The 14,441-nt window shown below is 43.4% G+C and overlaps 1 protein-coding gene across 1 annotated transcript in view; it reads left to right on the forward strand.

The window, feature by feature from the left end:
- The window catches only part of MTMR7 (myotubularin related protein 7), a 75,567-nt gene that overhangs the window by 22,607 nt on the left and 38,519 nt on the right, over positions 1-14,441 (forward strand). The window contains exons 3-4 of the mRNA XM_037055261.1: positions 1,348-1,510; positions 7,992-8,149. Of these exons, the coding sequence (XP_036911156.1) occupies positions 1,348-1,510; positions 7,992-8,149 (321 nt within the window). The remainder of the gene's footprint in view (positions 1-1,347; positions 1,511-7,991; positions 8,150-14,441) is intronic.

Raw genomic sequence — 14,441 nt, forward strand, 5'->3', positions numbered from 1 at the left:
TCCTTTTGGACTTCACATTGTTTGAAGTGACTCTCCACTGTTTGGTTTGTCCCAGGGTGAGGTGGGTGGGCTTTTGGTGTTTGGGTGTTCAGAGAACTGTTTTGCGTGTGTGATCTTTGCCCTTGTCTGCACAGAGTCAAATCTACATCTCCTTATTCATCTTAAACGCTGATTATTTGGCCATCATCAAAGATAGACCCTAGAAAGAGCCAGAGATACAAGTGGTTCTTGTCACAGCTTTTGAGTAGAGACTCAAAAATCTCAGTATGCCAGGGACAGTCATTTCATCCTGTTATCTCCACTTTTCTGATCATTTAAAAAACAAAAAATGTAAAGGAAAGCTAGAGAAGAGTCCTAGCATCAGGTATTTCTGTTCCTTAATAATGAGACCACTGGATATTTCTTATTTTATATAGCCAACTCACCGTGATGCAATGACCAGTGCCAGAATCCCTGAAGCGTAGATCTGGCCCTTTCTGTATTCCATGGACATTGCCACATTTTCAGCAGAAGGTGGCAGGTCCTACTTACTGGAGAGGAATTTAAAGAATGAAACGCTGTCACTGAGGACTAAGCAGAGACCCTCCTGAAACAACAAAGATGCCCTTCAGCATGATGTCCTTCAAAATAAATCTCCTCTGCAGCTGGCCTGACCCCCAACAGCTTAGAAAACAAGCTGTTGAACTTGAGCATTCCATGTGGAATTCAGGAGCATGGTGGCCCCTCCCAGCAGAGTCATCTCCAACTTTTGTTGATTGCAAGGTTTATTTTACTAACTTCTCATGACCTTGTTTAATTTTAGCCATGAACCACAATCAACATTGGACAACCAAAATGTTCCCTTACCTGAACTTGTACAAAATGGCACACTGAATAGTTGGCTTCAGATAAGGAGCTTAGATATCAGAGAGCTGGGCATTGAAAAGTAAAATGAACCCTGGATGGTATGGCTCAGTGGTTTGACTACTGGCCTGCGAACCAAAGAGTCGCTGGTTCAATTCCCAGCCAGGGCACATGCCTGGGTTGTGGGTCAGGTCCCCAGTACGGGGCACTCGAGAGGCAATCATGTTGATGTTTCTCTCCCTCTCTTTCTCCCTCCCTTCCCTTCTTTCTAAAAAATAAAATAAAAATAAAATCTTTGAAAAAAAGAAAAATAAAATGACAAAATTAGACAGTGGCTTCTTTCCAAAAACATCTCAGTTCTTGTTACTGGAGCGCAGGTGAGGAGCTAGCTGGAGGGTGGGGAGTGTTGCCTGCCCCTCTGTGTGGCTCAGCGCTCTGGGTCACTCCCTGTCATATCCATCAGGTATTTGTGCTGAGCCTACCCACCTTAACATTTGATTGTAGATTCTTCACAGCCAGATTTCCACCATTGAGAAGCAGGCCACGACAGCTACGGGGTGCCATCTACTTATTCGTTGCAAGAACTTTCAGCTCTTACAGCTCATCATACCGCAGGAGAGGGACTGCCACGATGTGTACATTTCTCTGATACGCCTTGCAAGGCCAGGTAAGGCAGAGGAGCCCGGCATTTTATGGGGACCCACTCCTAAGCAATCCACAAGTCACATTCAAGAAGTTCATATCATGCTTGAGAATCATATAGTGTTGTAGAAATCACAACAGGCCCCAGATGAGGCCAAGAAACCTGAATAATAGCATTCCTCTCCCTGAGCTGTCTCTCATGAACCATTTCCATTATTTTTAGTATTTTTTTAATCCCTGGGGGATGAGAAGTATATTTGTTTCCCTTTCAGGGTGAAATCATTTTAAAATCATGCCTTTCTGATCCTGTGATAATCAAGTGACCTTAATGGAGATCTAAGACCAAAGTGATAAATTGTTCCATATGGAAAACGTTGATATCCAACAATTCTAATGCAGTCTTCTCCATCTGGGGGCTTCCAAGGTTTGGTTTCTGTTGCTTTTGGACTGTAATTGATGTTTCCCGAGGTTGGTGTAACTAGCCCTTTGTTCACATCGGTGACTATTCAAAGTACGGAGCTGTTGGATCACCTAAACGGCACCTCCAAGGTGTCCTGGGAGGAAGGTGTGGTGCACTCGAGGAGCATGGCTCTCAGTTACTGTCCTGGGTCCTCAGATTTCTAGCCCGCTATGCCTTTCTACAGAAGCATTTCTTGTCTCCCCACGTGGCTTGTGTGAACTGTGGGGCTCTTTTGCTTAAAAGAAATACACCTTTAAGTTTCTTGGGAGAATCCAGTGAAAAGAGGTCACTTTATATAAAAGTCATGTTCATGGTAGTGTTCCCCAGAAGTCATTAGTAAGAAAATAGGATATGAATGAGCATGTAGTTGCTTTTGCTAAATGCTTTGTGATTCGGGACAGTTTGATTATAAACTCTTCAAGGCATTGGGTTGAGTTCTCGGTTTCTTAGGCTTTGGCCATCTCATCTGTGAACAGCTAAGGGCTAAAGTTAGGTCATGAAAATGATGCCGGGAGCTGTTGGAGTCTGACGACGTCGACTTTATTGGCTCCTCTTCGAAGGCAGCTGGTTGAAGCTCTTTTGTCTTACTGTGTTGAAGAGAACTGCAGAATTAGCCAGAAAAGCGGCTGAACTCTTTGCAGACGGCACTATACTTGGACCAGAGGTCTGGGAAGATGCGCGTTGGGTTGCATGCAGCCGAGAATGCGGGGACAACTGTGGGCCAGCGGTTTCTGTGTCACTGATTAATGAACGCTCTCTGGATGCTGCCTGTGCTCTGACCGGATTAATGGGATTTAGGAACAGCCTGGGGACCTGGGAAAGGGCTGCGTGGCTCAGAGATCACAGAGCCAGTGAGGGCTCCGGCGCCTGCTGAGAGTGAGGACTGCCACTGCCAGGGTCCCCAGGGAGGAAAATCAGTCTTCCCCTGGTTTTGAAAATACACACTTTTTTTTAAAGATGAAATTTGGGGAGTCAGATGTTAGAGGTAGCCAGAGATCAAAGAGGACTCTGTGTGTGTGTGTGTGTTTGTGTGTGTGTGTGTGTGTGTAGTACCCTTTGAATTCTAGTGGCACACTGCAGCTCTGTGCGTAGTCACCAACACAAATCACATACTTTCTCAGTCTCCCTATGACACAGCCAACCCCAAGGGCCTATAGAAGATGACGGTTTTTTAAATTACAAAAGCAAAACCATTTGAGAATCCATTTAAGTCAAGGCTTATGGAGCAGATATTTTCAAAGGTCTCACAATTCTCTGTTCCCTGAAGCGGGATTTCTGGGAGAAGGGTAAAATCAAATGACTAGAAAAATTAGCAAGATTTTATTGGTTTGCCTTGTATATGAATTAAGATTGGTCAGAGTGTGGTCATGAACCATAAAGATCTCAGTAAAAAAATAATGTAGCCCAATTCGGTACACTTCTTAATTCTCAGTAAAGAAGTAACTTAGGGTAAAATAATGGTATGGCCCAAATGAGAAAATAAGTTAACCCCATAGACCCAAAGTACTAATTAGGAAATGCATTCTTGTGATTAAAAGACCCCTATTGCTCTGAGGGCTTCTGTTTTCCCCATGTTCTTTCTATTCTCCTCCAATTTGCTTCCTGCAGTTAATTTTTGTATCAATTCTGATTCCTCCTGCCGTGTCTGTGAACCTTTTGACATTTAAACTGTGTCTTTTATTTTCCCATTTTTACTAAGCTATTTTCAGTTTACCTTAGCCCCCCAATCCATCTGCTATTCATTATGATTTTTAAAATCTCAGAATTAATATAATATCATTTGCTGCATGTAATTTCTTACTGTCTTTACGTGGTTGCAGCTGAAGCAGTTTTTACCGTGGTAAATTCCTTCACTGATGACACTAACCTCTGAGTCCACTAGCTCATTGCCCCTACGTGTTAGCTTCCCCCGTCCTGATGTTGCGTTTCAACACTTGTTTGTTGAAAATAAGCGGGAAGGGTCTCACGAGCTTTATTTTAAGTATGCGAAATCCAATGATAGCCGTGTTATCTTCTCCCTCCTCCTTTTAAATGGTTTTCAAGCTCATTTATTTCGAGTTGCCTGAATTAAGCAGGCCATTTAGACCAATTTAGCTTCCAAGGCTTACGTTGGTTCTGAAAGACCCCCATTTCTGGGTCTTTCTCCTGACCTCTCCCTTCCCTCGCCCACCGTTCCGTTTGATGCTCACTCATGTTTGTTTGGCCTTTCCATTTTTTAAACACTGTATAAGGGAAACCACCAATAATATAATTGTTTTAGTGAATATTTACATTGGTTGTTACAAGGTTTTTTTAATTTTTAAAGTACTTTTGATTTTAATATTAAATCACTTTTCCCCTCTTAGGTAGTCTATAGTAAGAGGAAATGCTCCCCCTGCTCCCAAATATTGTTTTCATCCCCTTTAGCTGGGTACCTGGGAAGCCAGGTTGTTTTCCTTGCCTCCCGAGTGCTTTGTTTTACCCCCAGCTCTCTCTTTGTGGCACGAACGCCCTTTCCCTTCTCTGGGGAGGGAAGAAGCAGAGGTTGGGTGCACAGACAGGGCCATGTGTGGGCTTGGTGCTTCCAAGATGAAAGAGTTTCCTGGCAATGGAGTAAAAGTTGAAGGAGTTTCGCCTCCAAGGCTGCATCTTCTCCAGGGGGGTTGGAGGCGAGGTTCCCTGAGCGCAGAGGAGTTGATGAGAACCACTGGCAGTGACGACACAGAGACACGGGCTTCCCTGTGTCAGTGAGGAAGGACTGTGCCACACAACACCGGTACAACAACACTGGTACAACAACACCAGTTAGCACGCCACGCTGGGGTCCAGGTCCTGGGGTCTGCTTAGTCCTGAGACACTGATCTGGCTTTTCTAGAAACATAGCCAAAGTGCCATTCATTCTGAATTGAATGTGGTGTTTCAGAAATTGTCATTTTTTTTCTGAAGAGCAAAACCTTCCAGCCTGTCTTTGTTTAACAATTATATGACTTACTATGTAGGTCAATCAAGTAAATACTGGAATAACTCACACTTCACTTTTTCTGAAAATAAAATTCCATTAGAGGTGTGCATTCTGTTTACTTCCCCAGTCTAAGGCATGTTGAGTGTATTTTGCCTTTTGTTGGAGGATCTTGCCTGTCTTCCTAGTAATTAAGCCTGGGGGTGTGGCCTGGACCTGGGGGTGTGGTCAGGCTCTGGGGGTGTGGCTGTTAGTGCATCTCCTCTTGAGACCTGTGGTCACTGACAGCTAACGTGATGGATGTTGGGTGTGATGGCCCAGACTTGGTGACGTGAAAATCCGGCGGAGTACTTAACACGTCTGTTTTGAGAGTGGGTGACAGATCAGGAATTTGACCTTCCTCAGATTTTGCCCAAGTTCAGATTCTGTAAAGAGGAGAGATTGCTCCAGCCCTACTTTGTTTTTAACTTACTATCCCGCCCCTGACTAAGCATTCTGCTAGGTATTCTGCAGGAGAATGAGGGGTATTTACAGAGTATTGTAAAGAGAAAACATTCAGTAAAATTTATGACTGTGTTAATGGTGTTTTAATCGCTTCGATCCTCAGCTGAAGCCTTTTGCTGGGCTGGCCTCTCAGTAGGAAGCTTGTCCACGTCAACAAGACTGTAGTTGGCTGACAAGAGTGTCAGTTTCTCCGCCCTCATGTAGAATTTTACTTAAAGTGGGCTGGAGCTATGGTCGATCGCCCCTTTCCTTAAAAACAACTGAGAGCAAAAATGTCACAGTTCCAGTGGAAGTCCCTTCTAATGTCTCCCAATTCAAGAGTGACCTCCTTTATGCCTGTTACAAATTATTCCTGCTTTAATTTATGTCCTTGCCTCTTCGCAATGACCGCCAGCCTGAGCCCATGCACAGAAAACTCTCAGGAGCCAGGTTATATTTCTTCTTCTACCTTTAATCCTATTTGTAAATATTTAACCAAGGGAACTTAACTTCCATTATTACTCCGTATTCATGAGCTCTTCTCTCACTCGGGGAACTGAGGCTTTCTCGAGAGATTCTTTTGGCATCTTCGACAAATTGCATTTGCGGTGAACAGGATGCTATCGGAAGCCTGACTCATGAAAATGGCACGTAGAGCTGGAGAAGATGTGTCGGTGCGAAGACAGCTGTTCCCAGAACAACATCTCAGTCTTGCACGCGGTCAGCCTACTAGCTGAGAGTACAAGGAACGCTTTTTACCTAAGGTGTCTGCATGTGCACGTGCCTGTGTGTGTGCGTGTTCTCTTTTGCTGAAATCACTGGTATTCCAAATTTTGAAGTTCAGAAATATGGTATCAGGAGAGACTGAAATGGAATGTAGCTTATCTCACTGGTACACCTTAGTCTTCCAACTTCGTTTCTAAAAAAAAAAAAAAATGCGAGTCTGATGAAGAAGTTCGGAACTGCAGGTGTGATCCTTGTCTTCTCCTTCCTTGTCAATGAGTTGTCTCAGTAGCAATCGTACTGCCCGGGAAACGGAGCTTCAGTCTGGGGCTGCCTGTGTGCTACTGTAGCTTCTCCACACGGTCTCCAGGTACAGGACATTCAGGAGCATTAAATTGTCCACACTGATGCTTCAGCAGATCAAGGAATAAATGTGGGACCCGAGAAGACTGAGAGGAGAAAAAAATCTATTGGAGAAAAACAGGAGGAGTCAGGATATGGAATGAGGAGAGAAAAGATATGAAAGCCGTCCATCTGGGCAGACGAGAGAAGGCTCTGCCTTGGAGGAGCAGTGTGGAAGGCATTAGGGACATGCACTGAACAGCTAGATCACCTCGTTTAAATCCACACTCCCCAGTGACTTGCTTGCGTGACCCTGGAACATTCCTCAACCACCCTGTGCCTCAGATTTCTGCCTATCCAACGAGGCCCAATATGATGCTTACTGGATGGGTTAATACATTGAATTAGCACAAATCTAGGCCGCAACAAGGGTTTGGCGAGCTATCAGCCATGACTTACAATCACCAGAAGGGCTTAGATGTACGCTGTCCAGTAGGGTAGCCACTGGCTGTTTGCAGCTGTTGGAGGGTGAAGTGCGGTGAGCATGAACTAAGATGAGCTAGTAAGAGGGAAAGACATGTAGAACTTCAAAGACAACAGAAAAGAAAATACATGAAGTATCAGTAAGTTTCGTATTATGTACATGTTGAGATAATATTTTGGATATATTGAGTTAAATAAATTGGTAAAATTAATTTCATTGTTTCTTATTAGTTTTTTACTGTGGCTACAAGGATGTTGTAAATGGCAGGCATGCTTACTTGTATTGCCGTTGGACAGACAGCCCTGGACTCGATGCTGCCCGCAACAAAGAAAACCATGAGCCAGGAAACCAGATCCCAGATCTTACTGGCGAGGGTGGGGTTATGCATCCGGCCTCATGGGCATGACAGGCAAAGATTGGCAGAACTGGAAGAAGAATTTCGCTCTCTGTCCTTTAACTTCCCCCTCTTGACCAGGGTGCCACGCACTGGGGATTGGGGTTTTTTTTTATGACTCTCATAAATATTGTATGAGCAGCACAACAGTGGCATTTATGTGCTTGTAAAAAGTTCAGATGTTTTTAGTGCAAACCTATAAATATATTTTACAGTTTTTTTCAACTTTTTTTTCAATACCATGAGCATCAGAATGCGGTGCTGGCCTGGGCAATGGCCACCCCCTCCAAGGCCCGACCAGACCCAGGCTCAGGAGTCCTAAACTTGATGTCTGATGAATGCAAGCCTTCTTAATTCATATTTATGCTTTATATTTTGTGTGGTCTGGAAAAAATATTTGCTTTCAAAAGTAACTTTTTAAAAAAGCACAAGATGGAGAAGACGTTGTTTCTAAAATGAAAGAAGCTCTTGCAAAGTTGAGTCTAGTTGTCCCAGGTCTTCCTGTCATGACTGGGAGGAGGTGGGTGACCCTGCCCATAGAGACGGGGTGCTCCCGGGTCCCCAGGGGCGAGGACCTGGGCTGGCCTCTCCCTGTACTCCAGCCCAGAGAGAGGTGCTTTGGAGAGATTTGGCTCTGGCTTTGGCTGAGCTTGATGAGGCTTTATTCTCTCTTTTCTTGCAGTTAAATACGAAGAGTTATACTGCTTTTCCTTCAACCCCAAGCTGGATAAAGAAGAAAGAGAGCAGGGCTGGATGCTGATCGACCTTGGTGAAGAGTACAAGCGCATGGGCCTCCCTAATGATTATTGGCAGCTCAGTGATGTGAATAGAGACTACAGAGTAAGTAGACACATTTCACTTAGCGAAAGCCTGGTCCGTAATCCCAATGCAATCATGATTTCACTTAGCTTAGCCTGACACCTGCTTGGCCTCCTTTAGTTCTCGTAGCTCCGTATAAATACCAATAGGTGGATTTCTAAGACCTTCTTGGTTATTGCTGGCTGTAGTTCCCACCTGCTCCTAGAATCAGAAAGTTTGAACAGGGGAACCTGGGAGACTGTCCCCTGCACACCCTCCCTCTAACAGATGAGGAAATGGAAACGCAGGCAGGCCCAGGGCAGACCTCATGGCCAAGATTTTGGTGGGAGAGCCGGCCAGGCCCTGTTCTCCCACCAAGTCTTTTTATAGCCCAGCGAGTGATTAGTGGGGAAGTCACAGAGACACTGATGGCAGTTTGGCACCAGCTCTGCTCTGCGGTGCCTGAACTCGTGATTGGTACACAAGGTCCCCAAGAGGCTTCCCTAGAGAGATGTGGAGAAATATGTCCACCCTTGCGGAAAGGAGTATGGAGAGGAAGGGAAGCAGGAATGGCAGGATTAACCCCACATTCTCTCTAGTGAGGGGCTTGCAAGTCAGTGTTGGTTTCCCTATTCACTTCAAAAATATGTTAAGTGATAAACGTAATGTAAGAACATTGCAGAGAATTTGCAAAAAAAAGAGAAAAAGGAAAACACGCCTACCATCCCATGGCTTTAACAGTCTTCTATTAAGTTTTAAAATGTTCCTTCAAATGTTTTTCTCATCTGCATTGTTTAATAAATTTTTATAGAAGTAATGTATTTCATTGTTTAAAATTGGAAGACGTAGAGGAAAGGAGCCATTATAATATATTTATTTAAATATAACAAAAATGAAGCCATAGTATAGATTGTATTATTCTGCCAGTAATATATTTTATACTGTTCAAAACATTGTATACTATTATATCATACGACTAATCAGTCAGTCTACCTATGTGCAATCTTTAGACATTTCGATTATTATCATTTATTATTATTTTAAATAACATAATAAGAACATTCTGATAAGTACACCTTTGCCAATTTAAAAGAGAGCTTCCTACAGATACTATTTCTAGGTCAAAGGTTTAAACAAATTTGGGGGCATATTGCCAAAAGAACTGTGGGAAGGTTGTAGCAAGCTATGAGAAATCTCAGCAGTTGCGTACAAGAATGCTCGACCACTTGACAGTGAGACAAGTGATTTCTCACTTAATTTTAATATGAATGTTTTGATTTTTTTGATTTGTAGCCTTATACGTACTGATTGACCATTTATATCTTATCTCCTGTTGATCAACCATTTCCAGTCACGGATTTTGAATCTCGATTATTTCCTTCATCCAACCATAAGGGTCTTCTACATGGCTACACAGTATTCGTATCAGTAGTCAGTTAAAAGACCATATAACATTTTAGGAAATAAACATTCCATAATATACTGAAGTATTCCCAGTCATTAGACATTGAGGTGACTCGTTGTTTATAACCATGTGAGTTTACTAACCCACCGTGCAGTCAGATTTGAGGGCATGCCGATCTGCTTGCTGTGAGACAAGTCTCAGGGTGGCTTCACTCCCATCCCCTTCGTTACTAGCCTGGCTGAGCTTGTGTTTCTTGGCTACTCACGTTGACTCTCCTGTGACTGGCCTGTTCACATTTTTGATCCCTTTTTTCTAGAAGGGTGTCTTTTTCTTATTGATTTGTGGGAGGTCCCTATAAATTCTAGATAGTAGCCTGTTACCACGTACGGCTGTTGCAAGTACCTCTTCTGGCAAGATATTTCTGTCCTGTTCCTGGGGCATATTTTGGTCATCAGAAGTTTGTTTTTTTTTTTTAACAGATTTTATTTATCTTTAGAGAGAGGGGTAGGGAGGGAGAAATAGAGGAGGATAAACATCAATGTGTGAGAGAAACATTGATCAGTTGTCTCTTGCTCGCCCCCACCCAGGCACCTGGACTGGATCCCAGACCAGTGCCTAGTGACCTTCCTACAGGACGATAGCCAACCCACTGAGCCACACTGGTCAGGGCCAATGGTCAGTTTTGAGCTGTCTATCTTTTCTCTTTTGTTCATGTTTTAGTATATTGTTCTTTAAAATGTCTGACGTTTTTGCTAACGATACAAATTGACACTGTAAAATTTTAATAATTACCTTTTCATTAATTATGGGTGTTACAGCTTTGTAATAAATCTTACTGGTCATGTCCTTCTACATCATTCTGAGTATCTTGAATGTATAGATTAGTTAGGATACAGTGGATGTCTCCATGATACTGAATTTTTTAATAATTATAGTAAAAGCTAACAACCATAACCTCACACCATAAGTAGACATTTGGGGCATTTTTGTCTCAATCAGTATAAAGTATCTGGTTACTGTAACCAGATAGTTGGTTCTCATACTAAAGCCAAACTCTGCAGCGAATTTTTTAGTCTTACAATGAAAGATAGGAAAACCCAAGTTTAGCAAAGAAAATAGGAATAGAATGTCCTTATTTTTTTAATATGACACACCCTTGGGTAAGGAAGAAAATTTTGTGGAATAATATTTTCTTGGGAACACAGGTTCTTCCTATTTTCAAATGAGATTTTCTTCTTCTGGAATTAGACCACAAACATGAGTCACGTTTAGTCACTGAAGCTTTATACCATAGAGACTGCAAAACACGAGCTACTTAGCATTTCTTTTCCAAAGTAACGCACAGCAAACCCAAACTAACAGTACACAAACTGTGTTGAAACAGAAAAGGTGAAAACCCAGGGAATTTTCAGATTATACAACTTTCCTTGAAATGGGGAAAAAGATGATGTGCCCTTCTTTATTACCAATTTAGAAATAGTTTTAAAAGTTGGTTCTTTCAAAAAGTTTTGACTAATTCTCCGTTCAGGAGGTTATTACTTTGGCTTTAAACCCCATGGTTGCAACAGTGTTTACTTTTTTCTTCCTTCATTTACGAGAGTTATTTCTTCCTTCTCATGAATTCTTTGAGGTAAGAGGAGCTGGTGGAATTGTCTGATGGAGAGGAAGCTATCGTCTGTGGTGGAAAAGACTCCACATATAGAGTTCAAGGGCAGGTTGTAAATCCAGTTCCGCCATTTTCTTTTCATCGTCATCCTCTCCATGGTCCTTACTAGTCACCCTATTTATAAGACATGTGAATGGTAGTCTAACTCTCTTAGGTAGGATTTTCTTCTGTACCTTCCTCCTGAAATTATCTTTATTTAAATAGCACAACTGACATTCATTGCTAGGTTAAAATTTTAATTCATTTCCCTTGGAATAAAATTTAAAAGTGTAATCCAAGCCAGTAATTTTGAAAAATCTTGCTTATTTTAGTTCTCTACAGCTATGTTTTATGTGTTGTGTCTCATTTTATTTATATGTAAATCATTTTTATGCTGCTCATACTCTCCTTCATCTCCTCATTATGTCACAATTTCCCTGAAATAAATTTTACATCCTAAATGATGAAGAAGAAAATTATCTAAGTAGATATATCGCAGCTCCTGACAACCAACTTTTAGCTCAAAGTGTCCAGTTGAGTGGTTGGTTGGTCCTCAGCACACCTGGAGATGTCATTAAGATGCTTTGGCTGGCATCTCAGATGGCTCTTCCCATGTAATGGAAAATACATTTACTACAAGAGCAGGCCTTGAGGTCAACAACTCTTTTGTTTATTACTGTCCTAGCACCTAACAAATGTCTGCACATAATAAGTATTCAGTAAAACTTGTTCAGAGATTGAAAGAATTACCAAAAAAGATTCATCTTGGCTAGGCCAACCAAGACATGCGGACATTCCAGGCAGGCTAAATAATGTCGCCGAGGACAAAGAAGCTTGCTTTTGTACTAATAAAAAATATACAGGAAGCATTTTAACTTAATGCACTTTCATTGCTAAGGCAGTCAGTATAAGGAAAATTCCAAAGAAAAGCATTTTCCACTCATCTCTACTTCTCCTATTCCCTCCTAATTTTTGTGTGTGATTTTCCAAACTGGATGAAATTTGGGGAGCTGAGTTGTCATTTCACAGGTTGGTGGCACACGTTGTACTGTGCTGTTCATTCTTCATGGTCAGAGTTTTGAATGTGTGAGCTTGTTGCCAAAACGACGACAGTAGTCGCTGCTGTCCAGCTTGTTATTTTAATTTCCATTGGCAAGAGCTATCGACTTTCATGACAGCAAGATGAATTTACTTTTTTCCAGCTCTGTTAGGAAGCTGTATCTCGAAACCTGAGTTTGCTGGCACCGTGAGTCTGACTTTTTTCCAAAGGTGTGTCAGCCTCAGTTAGAGCTTCCCATGCAAATGCTTATCCAAGTGCCATGTATTAAACTCTGGCCCTTGGAGTTTTTTTCCCTAGACCCAGGGCCCTGGGGAAGCAGGAGTCCCCAGAACTGGCGCTGTTGTGTTCCTGGAGAGGGGGCATGAAGCCGGTGCGAGGCTGACCGCTGTTGTCTGGCCTTGGGTGGTTGCGCTCTTGGTCCTTGTACCTGCCAACCACAAAGGTCTGCCTTTCCCCATTCTGTGGAGAGAGGGAGCCCAGGAACTATTAGACCCTGAGTGGATAGATGTTGAACTATTAGACCCTGAGTGGATAGATAGACCCTGTAGGTCCTTAGGGACCTACTAAGGTCCCTAAGTAGGGCGGGGCTGAGAGTTTCAAGGGGAGTGGCCTCTGGGTGTCTCTCTTTAGAAATGGTACTCACAAGGGCTATGGCCTGGGCCAAGCTAAGCACTTTTTGGCCTTGGGGAGAAGGACCTGGCAGAAGCTCGAGAGTTCCCAGCTCACCTCTTGCTACTCAGAAAGGCTGTATGTAATAAGCATGTTGCCACATCTCTCCTATTACTTTTTTATTTTTAGTTCACTTAATCATAACTGCAATTCCTTAGTGTTATAAGGAAGAAAGTAGGTAATCCCCAACTTACTGAAAAATTACCAATTTCCTTTTTAAAACTGTTATTTTAAGAAAATGTTATTTAGTCTGATGGAATGACTACACGTCTCTTGAACCTCAGACCAGCAGGTGTGGCCTGTGTAGTACAGTCCTTGCTGACCAACTCAGGGGGGGCCCGACACCAGAGCGAGGGGAAGGGAGCCTGGTGTCTTGTGGTCGGGGTTCCAGTAAGAGCTGTCTGGGTACGAGTGGGCTGGGCCATTTGTCCTTGGAAGGGGATTTTTCCTCCACAGCTTCAGTGCCAGAGCCCAGGTTAAAGTGGGCTCATCTTCCCTAAAATGTCTTTGACAAAATGCTGAAGTAACACTCTGGGCCCCGTTATTTTGTCCTGCTGCATGTTGTTTGCCAATCTGGTGACAAAGACAGTAGGCAGGCAAGGGCAGGCACACCTCAACCAAGGTGCGAGCTCTGCAGGCGAGGATCTCACTTGGCAGTGGGGGCGGGGCGGGGGGAGTTTTACTCCCTTCGGTCCCATCTTTCCAGATTGGAAGTGGGGGCAGGGCAAGTGATGAGGCCCGAGGACATGCAGATGAAGCATTTACCACCGCCACCCTTTGCTACACTTGCTCAAGGACTCCTCTTGAAACTCCCAAGGAGATGCTTGACTTCCAGGAAATATCCAGTTGCTTTGGCAAAGCCCGGGGACCTGCCCCCTAAACCATCTTCACTTTGCAAAAAGATTGACTGCCTGACATCAGAGCCAAAATGTGCCGGCGGCAATTCAGCTGCCGTTGCTACTGCCATGGCTGACACCTCCATCAGACCTAAAGGTTCATGGGGTCCTTTGTCATGGGTGTTACCTGATTTGGACCTTACACCAACTCTGTGGGATAATATTTCTGTTCCTTGTCAGCTTTAGAGATCAGCAAACCAGAACATTCAGTGCAGTGTGACTTCCTGAAGGTCATGAAGTCGGCACTTCGGGGCCAGATTCTAAAGGGCTGACGTCCGACTAAATTGCCAGATCATTTGGAGGTACCAGTTGCCACTTTGGGCGTCACTGTCAGGACTTCACAGAGAAAGCAAATCATTTTTTACAACGTATAAAATGGACACATATGAAACAAAAATAAAGCTGTTCTACTATGCAATAGGAAGTCAGAGCCAGGATGTCACAGGAGCTGGAAGCTCAGAGGGGAGGGTTTCTGAAGGAGGAGGAATGGGGTTGGACCTTGCAGAATGGATGAGATTTGGGGAGGTTGAGGGAAGGAGTATCTAGGGGGGCTCAGAGGCACCCCCTGCACTTTGTGTTTGCGGGGGACAGAAGGGTGAGCTGGGGACTTCACTGCTGGTGCTTGCGTTTTAGCAAGCTGTCTTCCAGAGCCAGGCTAT

This window comes from Sturnira hondurensis, unplaced genomic scaffold, assembly GCF_014824575.4.
Source record: "Sturnira hondurensis isolate 20B ecotype Veracruz unplaced genomic scaffold, ASM1482457v3 Scaffold0008640, whole genome shotgun sequence".
Lineage (NCBI taxonomy): Eukaryota > Metazoa > Chordata > Mammalia > Chiroptera > Phyllostomidae > Sturnira > Sturnira hondurensis.